The sequence below is a fragment of the Natrix helvetica genome, assembly GCF_964273705.1.
Source record: "Natrix helvetica genome assembly, chromosome: Z".
NCBI classification, from domain to species: Eukaryota; Metazoa; Chordata; class Lepidosauria; order Squamata; family Natricidae; genus Natrix; species Natrix helvetica.
In genome coordinates this window covers 111,239,779-111,259,546 of record NC_138554.1, presented here as the reverse complement: position 1 = coordinate 111,259,546, position 19,768 = coordinate 111,239,779, and the positions used below count along the sequence as shown (strand labels likewise).

Genomic DNA, 19,768 nt, shown 5'->3' with positions numbered 1-19,768 from the left:
GGCTTCAGGGAAGCATCCTGAATCCTCCAGAGGGCGAAAAACGTCCAATATGAAGGCTGAAGTCAGCTGGCCAGCACGCACATGCACACTGGATTTGACAGGGCACGTGAAGCAAATGGCTCCACGTGCCGTCTGTTCCACATATGCTATAGGTTTGCCATCAGGAATCTATATTCTGGGAAGTATTAGGAAGGAGCTCTCTTCACCCTCTTTCTCTGACACAAACTATCTGAACTGAGTTGTCTCTTGCTCCTTGGAATATATCCATCAAACTCCCCAGAAACATAATGGAGTTTACTTCTGATAGGATTGTTCTGAACATAAGCTTAATATAGCCTAGAACCTGTCCCAAATCAATTAGTGTGTACTCAAGGGTGTTGTTTTTGCAAATAGCACACTTCGTTTAATTTTGTTTCATCAATGCCCTAGAGATAGCTAGAATGTATGAACAAATTCCTGTCTGTCTCCTGTATCCTCTAAGCAAGTATATACTAGTGTATGTATATAGTGTAGTTAACAAAGCCATTTGTTAACTTATGTCACTGAGGGAATTGATGAGTGGATGACAGACACTTGTTGAAAGAGGAGAAGGTTGCCATGAAAGTCTCTTTAATAATAAATTAGATATATAAGCCTTGTCATTTGGGTGATTTGGTACAAAATAATTATGTTCTCCCATCCTCATGGGCTCCAGAAGTGGTTTTGCTCTGCTATCTATCATGCAGCATGCTCTCAACTTTGATTCTGAAGTAGTGTCAGAGAAAACTTAGTTTTAAAGAAGAGGGAGAGGGAGAGAGAGAAACATTTTTTTAAATAAATGCACATTTGTATATAACATATTCCCTAAACTATCACCTGTATTCAAACCTGGTTTGTTGAATTATAACGTTTAATTGCATTTTGTGTACCAGAATGTCTGTTAAGAGCATTGTCACATGTGAGTATTAAACAGTCTTTACTAGAATAGGTATGGAACTCAGGTCTAAGTCTTAAAGTGGAAAGGAAGACCATTTGATATCTCTTCCATGGGTGATCTCACATTAATCATTTTTAAATGTAAAAGTATTATCCTGTCATGCAAAAAGAGTATCTATTGGACACATTCCAGTGACCTAACTTGAAGATTTATCTATCTATAACTTGAAGAGAATGACCATTGGCTTACCTGAAGGGTCCTTTTCTGGGTGCCGCGAAGGAGAGTCCAAGCATGGGTTAAATACAGCCAATCTGCCCAGGACTGAATTGAAACTTTAAGCCACGCCTCTGGTGCCGACTAATCTTAGATTTTCTTCAATGAAGGCATGGACAATGCACGCTGAAAAGTTCAGGAACGAAGTCAACAAAAGTTATAACAAGTATCCATGAGTTCCGCAGAATCATATGAAAACTGGCAGAGTAGACCCCAGGGCGGGGTTGGACTCTCCTTCGCAGCACCCAGAAAAGGACCCTTCAGGTAAGCCAATGGTCTTTTTCCTGGGGGCTGCTCTGGAGAGTCCAAACACGGGACATACCCAAGCTAAGTGTCACTAGGGCAGGAAGCGTAGGCGTCCAGGGTCTCTCCGCTAGTATGAATGCCCTGGAGAACTCACCTCCCAAATATGCCCCCTCCGCAGAATCGAATTTGTCCAGTCTGTAGTTTTGAACAAAGGGAGACAAGGAAGTCCATGTTGCAGCCTTGCAAATCTCCTCTACTGGTGCCTGGGTAGCCCAGTCCGCTGTAGTGGCGGCACTTCTTGTAGAATGTGTGGTGATATGGCGTGGCAACGGAATAGATTGAAGAATGTGGGCCGAAGTGATACAGGCCCATAGCCAGCGGCCAATGGTCTGAGAAGAAACTTTGGGGCCCCGGGAGGCTGATTGAAACTCTACAAAAAGTGATTCAGAGCGACGGAAGACAGCCGTGTGTTTGATGTACTTATGTATCGCTCTAAGAACATCGAGCATGTGCCACTTTTTCTCCTTGGGATGTTTGGGGTGTGGACAAAAATCCGGAAGTACAACCTCCTGGGCCCGGTGAAACCAAGAGTTGATCTTGGTATAAATGCCGGGTCCAAACGGAGGATTACTCTGTCAGGTTGAATCAAGCACAAGTCCTTGCGAATTGACAGTGCTGCCAAGCACAAGTCCTTGCGAATTGACAGTGCTGCCAATTCGGAAATTCACCGTGCAGACGTGATGGCAATCAAAAAGGCTGTCTTAAATGTCAGATCCTTCAGATCTTAAATGGGTTTGATCTTATGGTGCCACCACTGAACTAAGTGCCAAAGGTACACGGAATGCTGTTACCTTCCCACCAAAAGTGGTTCCTATTTTTCTACTTGCATTTTTTTACATGCTTTCGAACTGCTAGGTTGGCAGGAGCTGGGACAAGTAACAGGAAGTCACTCCATTATGCAGCGCTAGGGATTTGAACCACCCAACTGCCGACCTTTCTGATCGACAAGCTCAGCGTCTGAGCCACTGTGTCCCTTAAATTCAACCTATAAAGGGTTAAATATAGATCCATTATTTTTAGCAATAAGATCTCCTGAAGGATCGTTAACATTTTTAAGGGCAGGATTTATTTTCGAATGCATACTTGCTTGTTGTAAATTTAAGCAAAGATTTGCTGAATGGTTTTATATAATATGCAAAATGCTACCTTTGATATTAACTTATGCCTAGAAAAATTAGCCTTTCAAATCTTCTCTACCATTATATATTATAAGAAAGATTGGGGGGGGGGGGTGTCATAAAAATGAAACAAAATCCTAGTCTGTAGGAAACATTCATTTTCTTACAAATATCCATTGTTCTTACCACAAGAATTTTAGAGTCAATACAAGTAGTCCTCAACTTATGGCCAGCTATTTAATGGCAAAAAAAATGCCCATTTAAGAGAGTTGATTTGTTAAGTGAGATTCGCTTAACAACTGCCATAATGGTCAAAACGTTGGGTCTGATGTTATTGTGCCATGACTTATGACCAGAATTACATTCACATTTATGGTTATAAATTGAAGACTAGGTGTATCTTCTTCATATTTAAATATAGGCAATTTTTTCATTAGGTTCATTTTTCATTTCTGTGATGCTTTTTTTGGATGCTTTCAACTCTATAATTTTCTCTAGAAGGTGCTGTGGAATTTAAGGACTTTTTAATCAATGGAAGCTTTATTTTTTGTGGAGGATGGGTTCTATAATAGTAAAATATGTATCTGATTGATTATTGGACATATAGGATTCAATTTTTGATCATATTAATAACTAATATGTTAAGCAAAAGATGACTGAGTAACTCTTTGGTTATCATTGGAAATCCTAAGTATTTTAGCATTAACTTCCATCAACTTCAGTGGGATTAATTTTAAGTAAACATTTACATAATGTGGTGCAATTGAAGCTCCATTGCTCTTTAGTTGATTGTATACATATAAAAAAGTGGAGCTTGAATTCTCACATTGTAGCCCCCATCTTGACTTTTTGGAGTACAATCTGCAGATGCTTCTGATTTACGTGGCTTAAAAAAACAGGTAATTTTTATTTATATTTAGGCTTTGTCTTGAACTAAGGCAGGAACTTGGAAGAGGAAAGCAACATGGATCTGGAGAAGGAGAGATATTCTGTCAGCAATACTTGCAAAACTGATGATATTCAGAACTCTACCTCCTATTTAAAGACTTAATTTAACTGGGGATGGGGTGATTTAGGCCATTGTTCAGATGGATTCTCTTTTATTGCCTTACTTTTCTGCTCCTTACATATCTTACATTCCATTTTTCACTTTGATTTATTTATTTTAATTACTTTTGTCTCTTTTCCTCTTTCCTCTTCCCTTTTCTTTCCCCTGTTTCTGATCCACAGGCTTTACAGTGCATGTTGGTCTCCCTCCATTCAGAGCTTGACATTCAAAGGTACTTGATGAAAATTGAAACCTCTCAGAGAGTTAGTACTATATACTTTCTTTTTCTGCACCTTGCCTTGGAATGAGCTTGCCGTTTGGCCCCATTTTAATCAAGGGCATCACATTTAGTAATTTTAATAGTTTGCATCACAAGTAATATTTTCCCTCAATCAGGGTAGAATTGCATGTTCTTTTTTCTCTGCATGGACAGTTTTGGCTTTTAGTGCTGCTCCCCCCTTCCCCCCAAATTCCATGTTTCAGGCATGTCCTGATGAAAAAGTTTCCCACCACTCAAATGCTCCAATTTCATACTTTAGTTTGGGTAGGATTGGAATGGGTTGTGCTGACATTATCAAAATGCAGAAGGCATTTCTGTACCTGCTACAGGTAGTTGCAGACCATTATAATGTTGCTCTCCAGTGATGAGTTGCAGAGACATACTGTTGCATTCAGTTATTGGTCCATAACTAAAGTCATTAGAATCAATGTTTGCTACATATAAGAGCCGAGGTGGCATAGTGGTTAGAGTGCAGTACTGCAGGCTATTTCTGCGGACTGCTAGCTGGCTGCAATTTGGCAATTCAAATCTCACCAGGCTCAAGGTTAATTCAGCCTTCCCTCCCTCCGAGATAGCTAAAATGAGGATCCAGATTGTTGGGGGCAATATGCTGACTCTGTAAACCGCTTAAAGAGGGCTGTAAAAGCACTATGAAGCGGTATTGAAGTCTAAGTGCTATTGCTACTGCTATTTACAAAATGATGACAGCCAAAGTGGAGCAAACTGTGATTGGTCCCATCGTGTGTGCCGAGTGACAGTATCACCTAAACAATGGGAGCCATTTCATTCTTTGTGAAGAACTGAACCTTTATCTGGATATGCCTTCAGTTATCTCAAAAGTTGCATGGAAGATGCTTACAAATATGCCTGTCTCTTTCAGAGCATTCTGAAAAGCATGCAATTTTCATTCATCCTTGGGGCTAGATCTTAATATTTGATTTTTGAGAAACAAGAGCTTCAGGCACTCTTTTTTGTTATGCTTATTGGCCTTTGTAATTCTCTGGAAAGTCGCCTGAAGTTATTGCATTTAAATATGAGTTTTACAAATATATTTTATCATCCTCTATTGCTACCAGGCGTTTTGTCTTTTGTATAAAGCGTTACAAGATACATTTTTTTAAAAAAAACATCTTCAATAGCATCATGACTTGTTGCAATTTTTCAAGAACAACTGTAAATTTGAGTAACTATGTATATAATCCATTAGCTTTTATTTTTTTTAAAAAATGCCATAAATTCAGAAGATGTTTTTTCTCTTGTGTTGTTTCTAATATGCCTTTGGATATTTGTGCTCAAAAGAGATGGAAGTGTAATCTGTTTCTTGGAGCAGAACATTTTGTCTCAAAGGCTCGCACAATAATGTATTTTAGCATTTGCTTCCCTTGATTTTCCTTTTATTACTGCTTCAGGACTTTCTTCAGAGTATTTCCCCTTCAATCAGTACACAAAAATTAAACTCCCCCCCCCCCCCCTATAACAGATTGTTATGCCAAGCCTTCCATGGCTGAGATTTCTATTGGTTATTGTTTAGGTCCTTGTAAACCATGGCAGCATGTTGAACTTGGCTTAGTGACTCAGTTGACATTGGGCAGCTTTCAATGCAGAAGCATCATTTCTGAGTAGCAAGATATCCCATTGAGCAAAATCTCCCAGTTTAAAGATAATGTTGAAATCTGCTATTCCACCTAATCTAAAGGTTCCAGGAGTCATGCAGAGATGCTAGTAAAATGTATACCTGCATCTTGAGACAATCGGTGCAGAAATGACCAAGACTAAGCTATGCTAGTCTTTGGGGGAAAAAACCCTTCTGTTTATGCCTCTAGTGACAATCACGAATCTTCAGTGCTTTATTGTACCAAGAGCAGTACAATTCAATAGGGATGCAGTAAAGCATCTTCACCCAGCACAACTAATGATCAAAGATGATGCGATTGTAGAGTCCAGAGTTGGAGAATTAAACTCTGGGAACTGCTAACCAACACTAGCAGAACATTGGAGAGGAGTCATAATTGTTGAAGTGAACATATATTCTGAATGTGATACCTTCGAGAGAATTCATCATGGTCCAGGAAAAAATCAAAATATTTGGGTGATAAAATGTTCAGGTTGAATGTTTTTAAATTCACACTTAAGCAGGAATAAGATTCACTTGGTGGCTGCCACCACCAGGTGATTCTCTAATTAGCTTTATGCTTTTTGTTGTGTATTTGAACTGAAAAACATTCAAGTTGAACAGACAGAAACACAAATGGCTGACATTACAGACAATCCTACACAGCATATTCAGTTCAGCAGGTTAGTCCTACTGTGTTTAGGAGGATTATTCCAGACAAGTACACATAGGATTGCAGACTAAATATTGGGGGGGGGGAATAAGGTTGCCTAAGTAGGTAGCAGACATGACCCTTCCTTTTGTTCCTTAAGCAGTTGAACGAAGCTTGGAAGAAGAGAAATAGAAACAGCCAATAACCTAGTAGCATTAAAACAAAAAGATGTTTAAAACTAGGCCAGGATTCAGATAGTGACTTCAGCTGAATGAAGAAGCTAATCCATACCAGGATCTAGGAGCAAACCCAATAGCAGCTCAATAATTCAGAGACAGGATTTGAAGAAATCAAGGGAACCAAAAAGTCAGAGAACACATCAAAAATATTGTTCCGACACCAGCTGCTACGAAACATCACAGCAAATATCAACTCCCATTATGTTCTCCATCAGTTGGATCTTGCTCTTGAGGTCTTGCTTTTGCAAAGTCTATTTTTAATCTAGTACAGGTAGTCTTTGACTTACAACTTCAGTTGACCCCAAAATTTCCATTGCTAAGCAAGACAGTTAAATGAATTTACATGACTTTTCTTGCCAGAATTGTTAAGTGAAACACTGCAGTTAAGTTACTGCCATGGTTGTTAAGTGAATCTGGTGTCCTCATTTACTTTGCTTGTCAAAAGGTCACAAGAAATGATTGCATGACCCTGGGACACTGCAACCGTTATGAATACATGCCAGTTGCCAAGCATCTTAATTTTGATCATATGTCCACAGGGATGCTGCAGTGATCATAAGAGTGAAAAGTTGTCATAATTCACTTTTTTCAGTGCTGCTCTAACTTGGCACTACCACTAAAAGAATGGTCGGCCAAATCGGTAGTGGTTTGGTGGTGTGGGTCACTGGAACTGGCAGCAACCCTGATCTAGCATGCCCCCGAACCAGTTCTCCGGTCAGCGCCATCAGCAATACCATCTTGTTTTTCAGTTCTGTGCATGCACAGAACAATTTTAATTGCACTTCGCACGTGTGAAGAGCGCAAACCAGCAGTAGTGCCAGCCAGAACCCACCCCTGCTGTACATGTTTTTGAACAGATACCTTCAAGTACCAGTACTTTCAAACAGTAATTCAGAATAGTCACCAGCTATCAAAATATTGCCCATCCTTGCTCCAGGACTTTCTATTTTAATGAAAAACAAGCAGGGGGATGGCAGACTTTCCAATCTACTACATGCAAGAGCAATTTCCCCCTAGGTTTTGTATCTCATTTCACAATTTTTCTAGCTATACTAATCATCATAATCCCTATATATTATTTTCTGTGACAAAATGATTTTATCCTTTCCCCATGCAACTACTGTTAATTTGGTACCCCATATTACTTGTTTTCTTGTTTCTTGGTAGTAAAATAATAAATTGCAAAGAAGGAAAAATTTGTGATAAATCACTTAAATGCCAAACCTTGAATTTTCTTCTGCCAAACCGGAAATCAGGTTTTTTGCACAGGTGAAACTCTTCAAGGGGGTAATTTTTCTACTTGAAAGAAAGAATATGTATACTTACACAAAAGAAGTCAGTATATAATATATAATACTGGAGAAAAAAAGTGGTCACCTAGATTGGAAAACAAAATTTAGGAAAGCTCTGTGGTATTATGAGTCTGCTAGTAAAGTTAAGCAAATTGTACAAAAGTAGCTTTTATGTTGAATCGAACTTCATGGACCCTTTAAAATATAGGACAGCAATTTAGGACAGTTTATAGCAATCTCCTTTACCCTGTTGGTCTATGGATTTGTTAGACTTGGCATGCTAGAATAGCCAACCCGCATAACCAGATGGTCAACCAGCATAAAACAAACACAGGAAGGTGACCATTGAATGCAACAAACCAATACAAGTTTTGATGGATAAAACACTGTCAGCAAAAAAAAGACTACAACTTGCCAAAACAGTGCATTCAGTTTGACGAAGTATTAAAGATTTCATTCTTTATTCTATTTTGGAATTCTGTTTTGGGTTCTGGAGACATAATTAATTGGTCAAATAGTACAGCAGGCTTGGGTTCCCATGAATGGACAGACCGTGACTTTCTTTTATACAGACACTAGCCGAATACCTGTGTTCCACTATAAAACTACCGTATGTGATTGGGCTTGATAAATCGGCACTTACAGCTTGGAAATCAATGAGTAGTTCCCATTGACCTTTCTTCTTCCCTTCTCTCCCTCAGCCTTGCTCCACAGAATCCTCCCCTATCATATCTCATTCTCTCCCTCAGCCTTGCCCCACAGAAAGCTCCCCTATCCTATTCCCTTTTCTCCCTCAGCCTTTCCTCACGGAATCCTCCCCTATCCTATCCCCTTCTCTCCCACAGGCTTGGTCCACAGAAGCCCCACCTATCATATCCCCTTCTCTCCCTCAGGTTTCCCTCACAGAAGCCCCACCTATCTTATCACCTTCTCTCCCTCAGGATCCTCTCCAAACTCCCAGACAGCAGGCTGGATGAGTCATGCACTGGCCATGCTCACATCCAAATTTTCAGGTTGGGAGAGGGAATAGAACGTCTTAACTTAGCATTAGAGCATGTTAATAATAATATACAAAATACTAATGCTATAATGGTCATTTCAAAAAATCCTTTGTTACCAAGCACCTAGAAGCCAAGAGGAACATACAGTACGTGCCAAATTTCAAGTTTGAAATTGGGGGTTTCTGGAGATTTCGTGATTCCTGTGTGAGAGTTGCTCAACAGGCAATTGTTCAAAATCACAGGCAAAATGTCACCATTTTGAGGTGGAAACAGGAAAATTGTGATGTAAATTCTAAAGGAGACATGCAATAGGGCAGGAATTAAAAACCTCCCCGCCCCCAAACTCAGTTTGGGGGCGGCTGCATCACCCTTTTTGTAACCTCCAAATTTGAAGTGAGCCCTTGGGTGTCGGGGGAGTTTCACCCTGAATTAACAAAGCATGGACCGTGGCTTTCCTTGTAGCATACTTCTAAAGACAAGCAAAATAAAACCCGAAGCATATTCTAATAAAAACACTTTAATATAAAAGAAAATAAAAATATAGAAGTTGCTATCTCAATTAACTACATTTCTGCAGAGTTATGTGCCTGCCTCCTGGCAAGCGAACGGAAGATCAGAAGAGAAAGTAAAGTTGGAATGTGTGACGTATTATGTGACATGCGCAGTAAATCATTTGTCAGATAAGAAATAGTTCAGTCTGCTGTATAAGAATATAAGCACAAGCTGGCAAACCAATTAACACAGTGACATTGGGCACAACATAATCGAGGGATTCTTTCAACTCATCTTGAGTTTTCTAAGGGTGATTCAAGGAAGGGTGTTCAGAAGGCAGTCCCATCACCCATCTAAACCACTGGGCAGTTTGTTAATGTGTCTTCAAGCAACGATGAAGTGTAGGTCTTTTTTTAAAGACTATCTGACATAGTCTGTTTAAATGGAAAGAGTGCAATATAAACACATAAAACTTAATAGAGTGACAAAATTGAAGTTCTTTGTACAAAAACAGATTATTCAACATGAAATAGTATAATTAAGAATTGTTAAATTTCAGCTCAAACAATTTATTTTAAGTAACCTTACTCTCATTCTTAACATTTATAAGAGAGGGAATTGGTGAGATAATCCTATATCAGGAAATATTATCCTTTTTGAATATGTAATTTTGTAGAGTAGGATGCTATAAAACTGTGTTTGTCTTGCATTATGATTCTACAATCATGCCTCTGTTTATACTTGTTATACTGCATGCAAGCAAACACATCGTCTTAGACCATTGTGCTTTTGGTATTGGAAGTTAAAACCCACCCCACTCCCAGAGAAATGAAATATTTTAGGAAATATTAAAAAGGCAGAATATTTCCCCTAAAAAGAGAAGTAGGAACTCAAGAGAGGTAGAAACTCAGCCGCCCCCCACCTTTGTCAATGGGCCATTAAAAGCCTGGGCCAGTCTAGTTTACATTACAAAGGTAGGATTTGCCTTTTGCTCCAACTCACGACAAGGCACCTGGGAAAATTGCATCAGCCAGCAAGGCAATCAAACTTGGACTCAAAGCACAGCCTACAGAGTTGCCTCTGCATGGTCCATGGTCTAACAACCAATCAGAATACAAGCTCAAGTCCAAAGCCCAGAGAGGGCATAAAACCAGGGACTTGCAGCATCTTTCTCCTTTTTCTTCTTCACCCAACATCTTGAAGCATGTGATCCCCGTTTTTTGTTCAGGAGCTCAAGCCATTTGATCCTGTCCACCATTAAACTATCTTTCCAAGCAGCCTTCATGTTTCCAGTGTCTTTTTCCCCACTTGGAATTGAACCCAGAAGGACATTTCTTCCAACAGTATTAAAAACCTCTGATTTTCTGGTCTCCTTTGTATCAGTAAGTGTAATGATCAAGATCAAATTGCATTTTAAAAATGTTGGGATTTTTTAAAAAATGTATTTATTTATTTATTTGAAGTAGCCATCTTTGGAATTTAGCAGAAAAAAAATCAGGAGTACTAGTCTGGATTGGGATGTGGGCCATAAGGAAGGAAATTAAGGTAACACTTCTATTTCCAACTTAAATTCATATTGAAATGGTTATTTCCTGCAATGACAGCTGAGAAGGATTAGCAGGAATACAATCTTTGTGTGTGGGGCAATTAACTAATTGCCATTGTTTTCTAATCCATCCATTCACAGCTGTTATTTTTTAAAGGAAGAACAGTGAGCATGTAATATCACATGTCACCTAGTTTCTGAGATCACATATCTTCAAATTGGACACAAACTGATGCATTAGACTCACTCTCAAAAATAGACTGTAAATTGCTTAGCCTTTGAATGTTTAATTTTAACCACTGTAGCTTGTTAACATTGGAAAAAAATAATAGAAATTCACACAGGAATGGATTGTTAAGAAATGAATAATTGATTAGGAATGCTAAATTGTGCTTGAAAACAGAAACACAGTTGTATCCAATAGGGGTTAACAAGAACAGCTAGATAATGTGCAACTTTCAGCTGCTTGTGATTAAGAACAGCTGACTTAAATTTATGTGTCTGCTGTGTGTGTGTAAGTGTACAATCAGATTTTCAACTCCAATATTTACATCCTTGTAAAAGAAACAACAAATATATTCACTTGCCTGGAAATTAATCATTTTCTCATCCGTTTAAATTTTAATTAAGAGAGAAAGCAGATTTACAACAATTCAAGACCTCTGGAATTTTATGTTAGCTTTAAAACAGCTACTGGAGTTTAATTTTGAGTACTATAGAAGCAATATTTGAATCTTTTCATAGAAGGCAACTGAGATAATCTAGTCCAGGGGTGTCCAAACTTGGGAACTTTAAGACGTGTGGACTTCAACTCCCAGAATTCCCTAGCCAGCATGGCTGGCTGGGGAATTCTGGGAGTTGAAGTCCACACGTCTTAAAGTTCCCAAGTTTGGACACCCCTGATCTAGTCCAACCCACTAAATTCTGGATTTGTTTTATCCTATAAGTGATGTAAATAAGTTCATTTTCCTCCTCCTATTAATTTTCAGTATGGAGAAAATAATACAGATATTAATATCATTTAGTTTTATCATTTAAGGAAGATTTAGATCTTCCTTAAATGGACAAGTATTATAACATTCAAAATAATGGAGGTCTATGGAGATTCTCAGTCATCCAGGACATGGTTGTCCCAAAGGTATTTTCCAAGAGGCAACTGGACTTTCTGGACTTTTTTTTTTCTTTGAAGACTTTTCACTTCTCATGCAAGAAGCTTCTTCAGCTCTGACAGGATGGTGGGGAATGGAAGGATTTATACTCCTGGGATACATTCATTTGTACCACTCAGCTGACTCTGATGACACAGATAAACCTCCAGGTGGTCTTAACAACTTTGCTAAAAGATTGCAAATGATCATCTGTCTGCAGGGAGTATAAATAGCAATAGCATTTAGACTTGTATCCGCTTTACAGCTCTCTCTAAGCAGTTTACAGAGTCAGCCTATTGCCTCTAACAATCTGGGTCCTCATTTTACCCATCTTGGAAGGATGGAAGGCTGAGTCAACCTTGAGTCTAGTGAGATTCGAACTGTCAAATTGCAGTCAGCAGAAGTAGCCTGCAGTACTGCATTCCAACCACTGCACCACTGCATAAATCCTTCCATTCCTCACCATCCAGTCAAGAGTTGAAGAAGCTTTTTTGGATGAGAAGCAAAAAACCAGTAAATCCAGTTGCCTCTTGGAAAAGCACCTTTGGGAGAAAATAATGGAGGCTTTTATAGATACGGTCTTCTCAATTACAAAGATGAAAGAAATTAAAGATTAATTGCCTCTTGGATTTCATTTTTGGGGGGAGAGTATTTTGTCATCCTTGGGAATTAACATACATGCACCCACAATAATGTCATATACTTGTAATCAATATCATAAAACATTTCAAAACATGCCTCTCCATTGTCAGAAGCAAACTTGCATGTTGGAATCCCTGCTGAATCATTGAGGCCGAGAGTGGGGAGTTTAGATTTAGAAATTAGCTAGTTTCTTTTTTTTAAATACCCAGATCTCTTAAGAGAGGGGATGAGGTTTGGTTTCTTATGGAACTGCATAAAATTTTCATAGAACCTTAGTTTTACACAGAACTCCCTTTTTTTAAAAAAATCACAATATTCTGCTAATAATGTAATTATAGGCCCTTGGTAATACTTAGCATAATGATGCAAATTTTTGAAGTCTCTAGAGATTTGGAGTCTTCCTTCAGTATTTCAAAGGTACTGAATGTTATGAGGACTCAAGTTGGCAACAGATAGTGGGAAGAAGGCTGAAGCTCTATGGCAACCTAATGAAAATCTAATAAAATGCAAAAGTTGCTAATTCAGGCAAGGTCACCGAAGGAGTATGATTTGATCTGTGCTACTTGTGCAGCAAGCTAACCTCTTTCCATTAAAGCAAAATGTTAGGGGAAAGGACAGATGTCAGCAGAATGGTTCTCTTTCTTTTTTAAAATCCGAACTTGATCTAAACAGTGTTTTATACTCTTTTAAATATAGACATTAATCAAAAGAAAAGAAAACTTAGGATAGGAATGAATTCAAACTCTTGGATAATGTACAAGAGAGGCTGCAAATCAGAAGGGATGCCTTGTTAGTGTACCTTGTCTTGTATCCTGTATGAGCGTTTAATGAACAAGCTGGAGAAAATAAGGAATCAAGAAATGGTGAAATGATTTGATCACATTGTTTACTATGGTTAATTATAATGTCTAAATCAATTATCTCCAATATTATATGCCCCGGGAGTAAAACTGTAAAACTTGGAATTTACAGATGGTATGCTTTGTAATGTGAAATTGTATGTTTTAAAGTCAGGTGGCAAAAATATTGGGTCTATTGAGTAAAATTTTATTTTATTTATTCTCTTTGGTTATATTGCTTATATGTGATGCTCCACTATTGGTTCTTTTTTAAGCTGAGTAGCCATTATCCCAAGTTGTATAATGATTAAAGTGTGGGAAGATACAGGCTCTAGTCCTTAACCAAGGAGTGTACCTCAAGTGAATTTGGATAGTCCTCCTCTCTTGGCCTGATTTAATGACTCAGGGTTATTGTGGGGGAAAATAGGAGAAGAGATACCTATATGGTTTGAAATTCTGAATAAAGATAGTATATACAGCTAATAAATAAAAATATATATGCAATATATACACACACACACGTCTGTGTGGCGTGTGTGTGTGTGTGTGTGTATTCAAATTCAGAGCCTTGTCCCAAGTAATAAATTATTTGGGATATGGCTGTCCAAAGTTAAATATCAACAGTAAATTAAAAAACCAAACCTCTTGAAGTCATTTGATCTACTTATGAATAATCCTTATGATTACATAGTTGCATCTGAAATTTAACCAAAACTTTCTTTGCATCCCTTTTCTATTCATCAGTTTTGGTTCTACCCTCTTCTTTGGCCATTCTTACACTGTGTAAAGATACTGTCTATAATTTTTTCTATAGTAGGCTACATAAACTCAGCTGCTGCAAGCCTTTTTCTTATAGGACATCGTCCTTTCTGGATTGATCTCCATAAGTCCTTTCAGAGTCCATGTTAGATCTGAAATTCATCATTTTAATAAATTTATAAGGAGGTAGAATGGAGCCCAGTGGTGTAATCAGCTACATTCATAATTGGAAATAAACCTGCTTCTGATTTGTCCTTTTACTGAACTGTAAGAGCTGGTAGTGGAGCTACTAAATAATCTTCACATATCAATTACTGAAAGCAGATTTAAAAGCACTTAGAAAGGTAACTCTTTAAATCATGCATGTCAGTTTTATTTTGTAGATATTTATATAGTTCTCTTTCCTTGTTATTACAATACTAACAATTGTTGAAGCATCATGAAATGGAATAGCCATCCATTTGACTTGTAAAACTTTAGCCTTAGGTGCCTTTTAAATATTAAATTTATGCATTTGTGTGTATAGTAGTAAAGAAATCTTAATGGAATACTCTGGGATGATCTCTATAAATAGTATACACCTTGAGGGAGGGAGTTACCTTGAGCATTCACCAACTTGATCAGTATTTTATCTTTCAAGAGAGAGGGGGAGAAATAATTTTCCCTTAGGCAAGAGTTTTAACATTACTAAAAAGAGTTTACTCTCTATTTTTATTTGTTTTACAGACAAGGAGCCCAAAGCCTTCTCAAAGTCCACAGCCCAGCTTGGGGGATCAAGCTGAATATTTGTCAGAGGTATCTGTTGACTCCTTGGAAGTCATGTCAGAAGCAGAGGCCCTGTCTCCTTTTGCAAGGGGAAGCCGTACTCGAGCAAGTCTTCCTGTTGTGAGGACAACAAATCAAACAAAAGAAAGATCTCTAGGTAAGACATCATCCACAGGAATCTGTTTAAGGTTGTGCTTTACAATTTCCTCAGTAGCTTTGAGTGTACAGCTCAATGGTACAAGTTTGTATATATGATATACAATGAACAAGAGACAGATACAAATAGGCCTAAGGGGAGTTTTAATCTTTGAGCTATCACCTCCAAGAGAGAACGTTCCTCTGAGACCAGAGGCAACATTCTTATGAGATCAATTGAGCATCTTCTGCATGTTCAAAATTAGTTGTGTGGAAAATCGAATATTGTTATAAAATGTTTCAGGAAACATGCCAATTTGGTCGTTATGGAAGTGACTGCTACTTTCCTAGAAGTAAATCGTCCAGAACATGAAGTAGTGCTGGTCTTGTTGTATTCGGGTCTTTTCCCATGTAAGATTGAGATTCTCTTGGCAATGTTTCGGCGATGTCTCACTCGCCATCTTCAGGCTGGGTTTTGGCTTAAAGCGTGGTCGGAACTGCCGTCTTTAAATATATATATTTGGGGGAGTCTCCCTTTGGATTAGGTTGGTAATTGTTGGTAATTAAAAGAACAATTAGGTTGGTAATTAAAAGGACAATTACCAACCTAACCCAAAGGGAGACTCCCCCAAAAAACCAAGACACAGGACAATGGCATCACCTTCCTCCCTTACACCAAAGGTACCACAGATAAAATCAGCAAAATTCTCCACAAAAACAATATCAAGACAGCCTTCAACACTGACCAAAAAATAGCCAACATCTTAAGAAACCTCAAAGACAAAATCCAGCTAGAAAACCAAGGAGTCTACGAAATACCATGCAAAATCTGCCCTGCAACATATATAGTACAAATGAACAGGAGAATAAATGCACACATCGCAGAACACAAGAACGCAGTAAGAAAAAAAGAAAAAACTTCCTCCCTTTTCCAGCACCTTAAAGCTACAGGACATGAAATTAATTTTGAAGGAACTAGGTTAATCTCCAAAACAGAACACTTCAACAAGAGAATAATTATGGAAGCCATCGAAATAGAGAAACACCCCCACAACATGAATAAACATGATGATACCCCCCACCTACCAGACATCTGGAAATCAGCCCTAGTCAACAAACGAGCCCCACCCACCACCCAGGCTGTTACAACACAAAACAACAATAGACACACAGCCAGCACCAATCAGCACCAATCTACCAATCATGATACAACGACACAACCAATCATTCAACTTACTGAAACAAAGCCAGCATTCCACACACACATACCAAGATTTATAGAAAGACGGCAGCCCAAAACCCAGCCTGAAAATGGCGAGTGAGACCTCGCTGAAACATTGCCAAGACAATCTCAATCTTACATGGAAAAAGATCCGAATGCAACAAGACCAGCATCCATATGTGTGTGTGTGTGTATACATACACACACACACACACACACACAATAGAAAATCAGTGGAAAATTAAAGATAAAATTGCATGTGAAGTGCAAATGTTTAGGGCTCCTAAAGGTGAAAGTTTACAGTATGTAAATATAGGAAGAGAGATATTCTTCAAATATTGGCTATCCTTCCAATAATGTCTTTTTATGTCTTTTTAAAATGTATTTTTAAAAACTCTGCAATATCCATTTTTCCCTTCCTGTTCATTTTTCAAGCCATTAATAACATTGAGTATCTACAAATAAATGTTTCAGAATAGAATTACTGTGTGAACTTCTCTCCAGAAGGGAAACAGCCTAACACCAAGCCACATATTATGAACCAACATTGCATTTTGAATACCACATCTCCAAATAATTAAACCTTTCAGCTTCTCTTGGAAAAGAATTATAGGCTGAATAGGCCTGAAATTAAGAGGCATTTTTTTGTCAAAATTAATTTAACGTTAAATTTATAGATTCTGAAATGATATTTCATTGACACTTTGCTATATTCCACACCTCTGTGTGGTCTTGAGCATTCATTGTTTCATATTCCCCGAGTCCCTTCGGGGAGAGGGAGCGGTTTATAAATTTAATAAAATAAAATAAATATTCTAACATTTCCATAAACTTAAACAACTGCAGTGATCTGCTTAACAACCATGGCAAAAAAAAAGGTCAGAAAATTGGGCTTGACTCCCTTAATAACCACCAAATGAAATTCTGATCCTAACTGTGATTAAATAAAGAACTTCCTACAAACACACAAAAAAATATTGTGGATGGATTGCAGTGAGAGGATCTCTATGCTGTTTATATGTGGGCTAAATCTGCTTCAAGCTGCAGGATAGAGAGTAAATTTGTAATTTATTTTGAAGAGGCATTTATTGCCAAAGAGGGGAGGGATATTTGTCAGATGTTCTCATGCAGGTCACTGAGCTCCATGCCCCATGAGTTACAGAAGTATCTTTTCTCCTTTTAGACCAGACTTGTTGAGTCAGGAACTTCATCAGTCCCCAGCTCAGGACATCCCTTTTGCCTTTGAACCCACAGCATCTTGTAATGTAATTGTTTTGGAATCAATCCTTACAATCAGCTCTTCAAGGAGGAGGCAAAATACTATCATAATATACAATCGGGGTGTTTTCTATATAAGGCAGTGAATTGCTGAGGCAGGCAAAAGGTTATTATCATAATGATGTTCCTGTCCAGCAGGATTCAAGCTCCCAATGTGCAGAGTAGGATAAAATTAGATGCGTGGGTCATTAATCACAGAGTTGCTCATAAACTCTGAATGTAGTGGTTTATTTATTATGCTAACAATCCTGGGCCATTTTTTTTCCCCAAGACCGCTTTGATATCTGATATGTAACAGACTTTCTTAAACAGTCCAGAAAAAATTGTAATTCAAACACTTAACTTATTTTTCCAAAGCGAAGACAGACTAAGAATAAAAAAAGGCTGAACCTTCCATATATTTTAAAGTAATGAATGCACTTCACTAACTTTAGTTATTACATTAGCCTTTTCATGCCGGGGGCCCTTCTGATGTGTTGGACTAGCTGGGAATTATGATTGCCGTAGTCTAATATTTGTGAAGGGCTCCAAACTGAAGGATACACTACTGAAAGCACAGATTGCAAGTTTGGAACTTAGTTATCTGACATGGCCTCACATCTTCTTATATAGAATAATTCTGTGGTGGTTGTCCTTCTCACACTAGGACTGCATATTACAGAAAAGAAATGTGCAGCCATTTAGGAATCCGATGATTAAATAACCTGATGGTCTATGATCAGATATAAAATTAAGGTAATTAGTCCTGGTTTTGATCCATGAACAATAACACTTTGAATACAGGTCTCAACTTATGACCAGTTTTCTAGTGACTATTAAACTATAAGGGTGCTGAATGAATAATGATTATGATTGATGCTTGGAGTTATAGCTATCTCAATCTCACATGATCGTGCCCTTGGTGCTTGGCAATCTATTCGCACTTATGAATAGTTAAGAAGCACCCAGTGATCATGTGATCGCCATTTGTTACCTTTCCTGCCAGCTTCCCCAAAAGAATCAGTGTAGTAATTCTCTCCCACCTTTGCACCTTCTCCAGCCCTCTGAGCTTGTATCATGTTAGCTACTCAAGCATCATTACACCCTGACTTTTGTGGCATCTGTCACATCCTTCATATCCTTCACACATCCCTGTGCACATAGCACTTCTCAGACATTCTCATATATTCTTCTTGACCCTCCTTGAACCCCATGTACTCCCCCGCACTCTCTCCTGCAATCAGCAGCAACCACTTACCTGCCTGCTTGCTGGTCTTTCAACTTCCTGCTGGCTCCCCCATTGACTTTGATACACCAACTGTGGGATTCAGTTAACGTCAGATTGCAGGGATTGCTGTTACTTAGTGAGACAGTCATGTGATACTATCACATTGTTTAGACAACAGGAATTCTTAGGAAGTTCCAATTGTAGTCATAAGCTGATGACGAATTTTTTTAAAAACGGACAAATATGTATGTATCATATACATTACACTAAGGGTTTTGTTCTAATTGCAGAATTTAGTTAATTGTGCATTCTAAGTTTATTTGGGCCATATGCCATTATTGCCAGTGGAATACCAATTCTTTGATTCAGTGTGTTATAAAAAATGCCTGTGTCATATTCAGAAGCTGTTAGAACTATGTTGATTTTGTCATTGGCTGAATTGAGGACTTTAGTTTTATAAGCTCTGGATGTTATCTTCATATTTGAAAGGTTATTATTATTATTACACTTAATTCTAGTATGCTAATTTAACTCTGATGTGTTTTGGGCTTTCTTTCCAATTCTATTCAATGACTTGTTCTGTAATTGCTGTAAATCTACCTTGACAACATTGTTGCTTCATGATATACAGAAGGTTATTGAAAAAAATATAAGTTACAGTATTAGAGCATCCTGAATTTGTAGAAAATAAATTAATTGGACTCTTGGTTTCACAATTTTATGTAATAATGAGATACCGCTGACTGCACTTATTAATGATCTCTGGAGAGCTCAATAGAGTGATGATTTGTCCAGCTCAGCCCCCATTAATCTCACGATGGCTTTGATGCTATTAATCATAAAAAAATATTTTTGTGGACTATCTGAGAGGGTTGAGAATATGGGCTGGAGGTTGTGCTGATTCTCCTTCCTCTAAGGACAATTTGATATTGATATTTGATATTGGGGGAGAAGAGGTCTCAATTCTGTCCCAAGTCTTTTTTAACTTCTACATGAAG

General features: G+C 38.1%; 1 protein-coding gene across 11 annotated transcripts in view; it reads left to right on the top strand.

Annotated features, from left to right (window-relative positions):
* Nucleotides 1-19,768, top strand: part of KIAA1217 — a 255,677-nt gene that overhangs the window by 124,506 nt on the left and 111,403 nt on the right. For 10 of the 11 annotated variants that reach the window (XM_081969856.1, XM_081969854.1, XM_081969855.1 and 7 more), the window contains one exon: nt 14,890-15,085. In XM_081969856.1, coding sequence (XP_081825982.1) covers nt 14,890-15,085 — 196 coding nt within the window. Of the gene's footprint in view, nt 1-3,843; nt 3,894-14,889; nt 15,086-19,768 lie in introns of all 11 variants that reach the window. The other variant, XM_081969860.1, reaches the window with a different exon arrangement.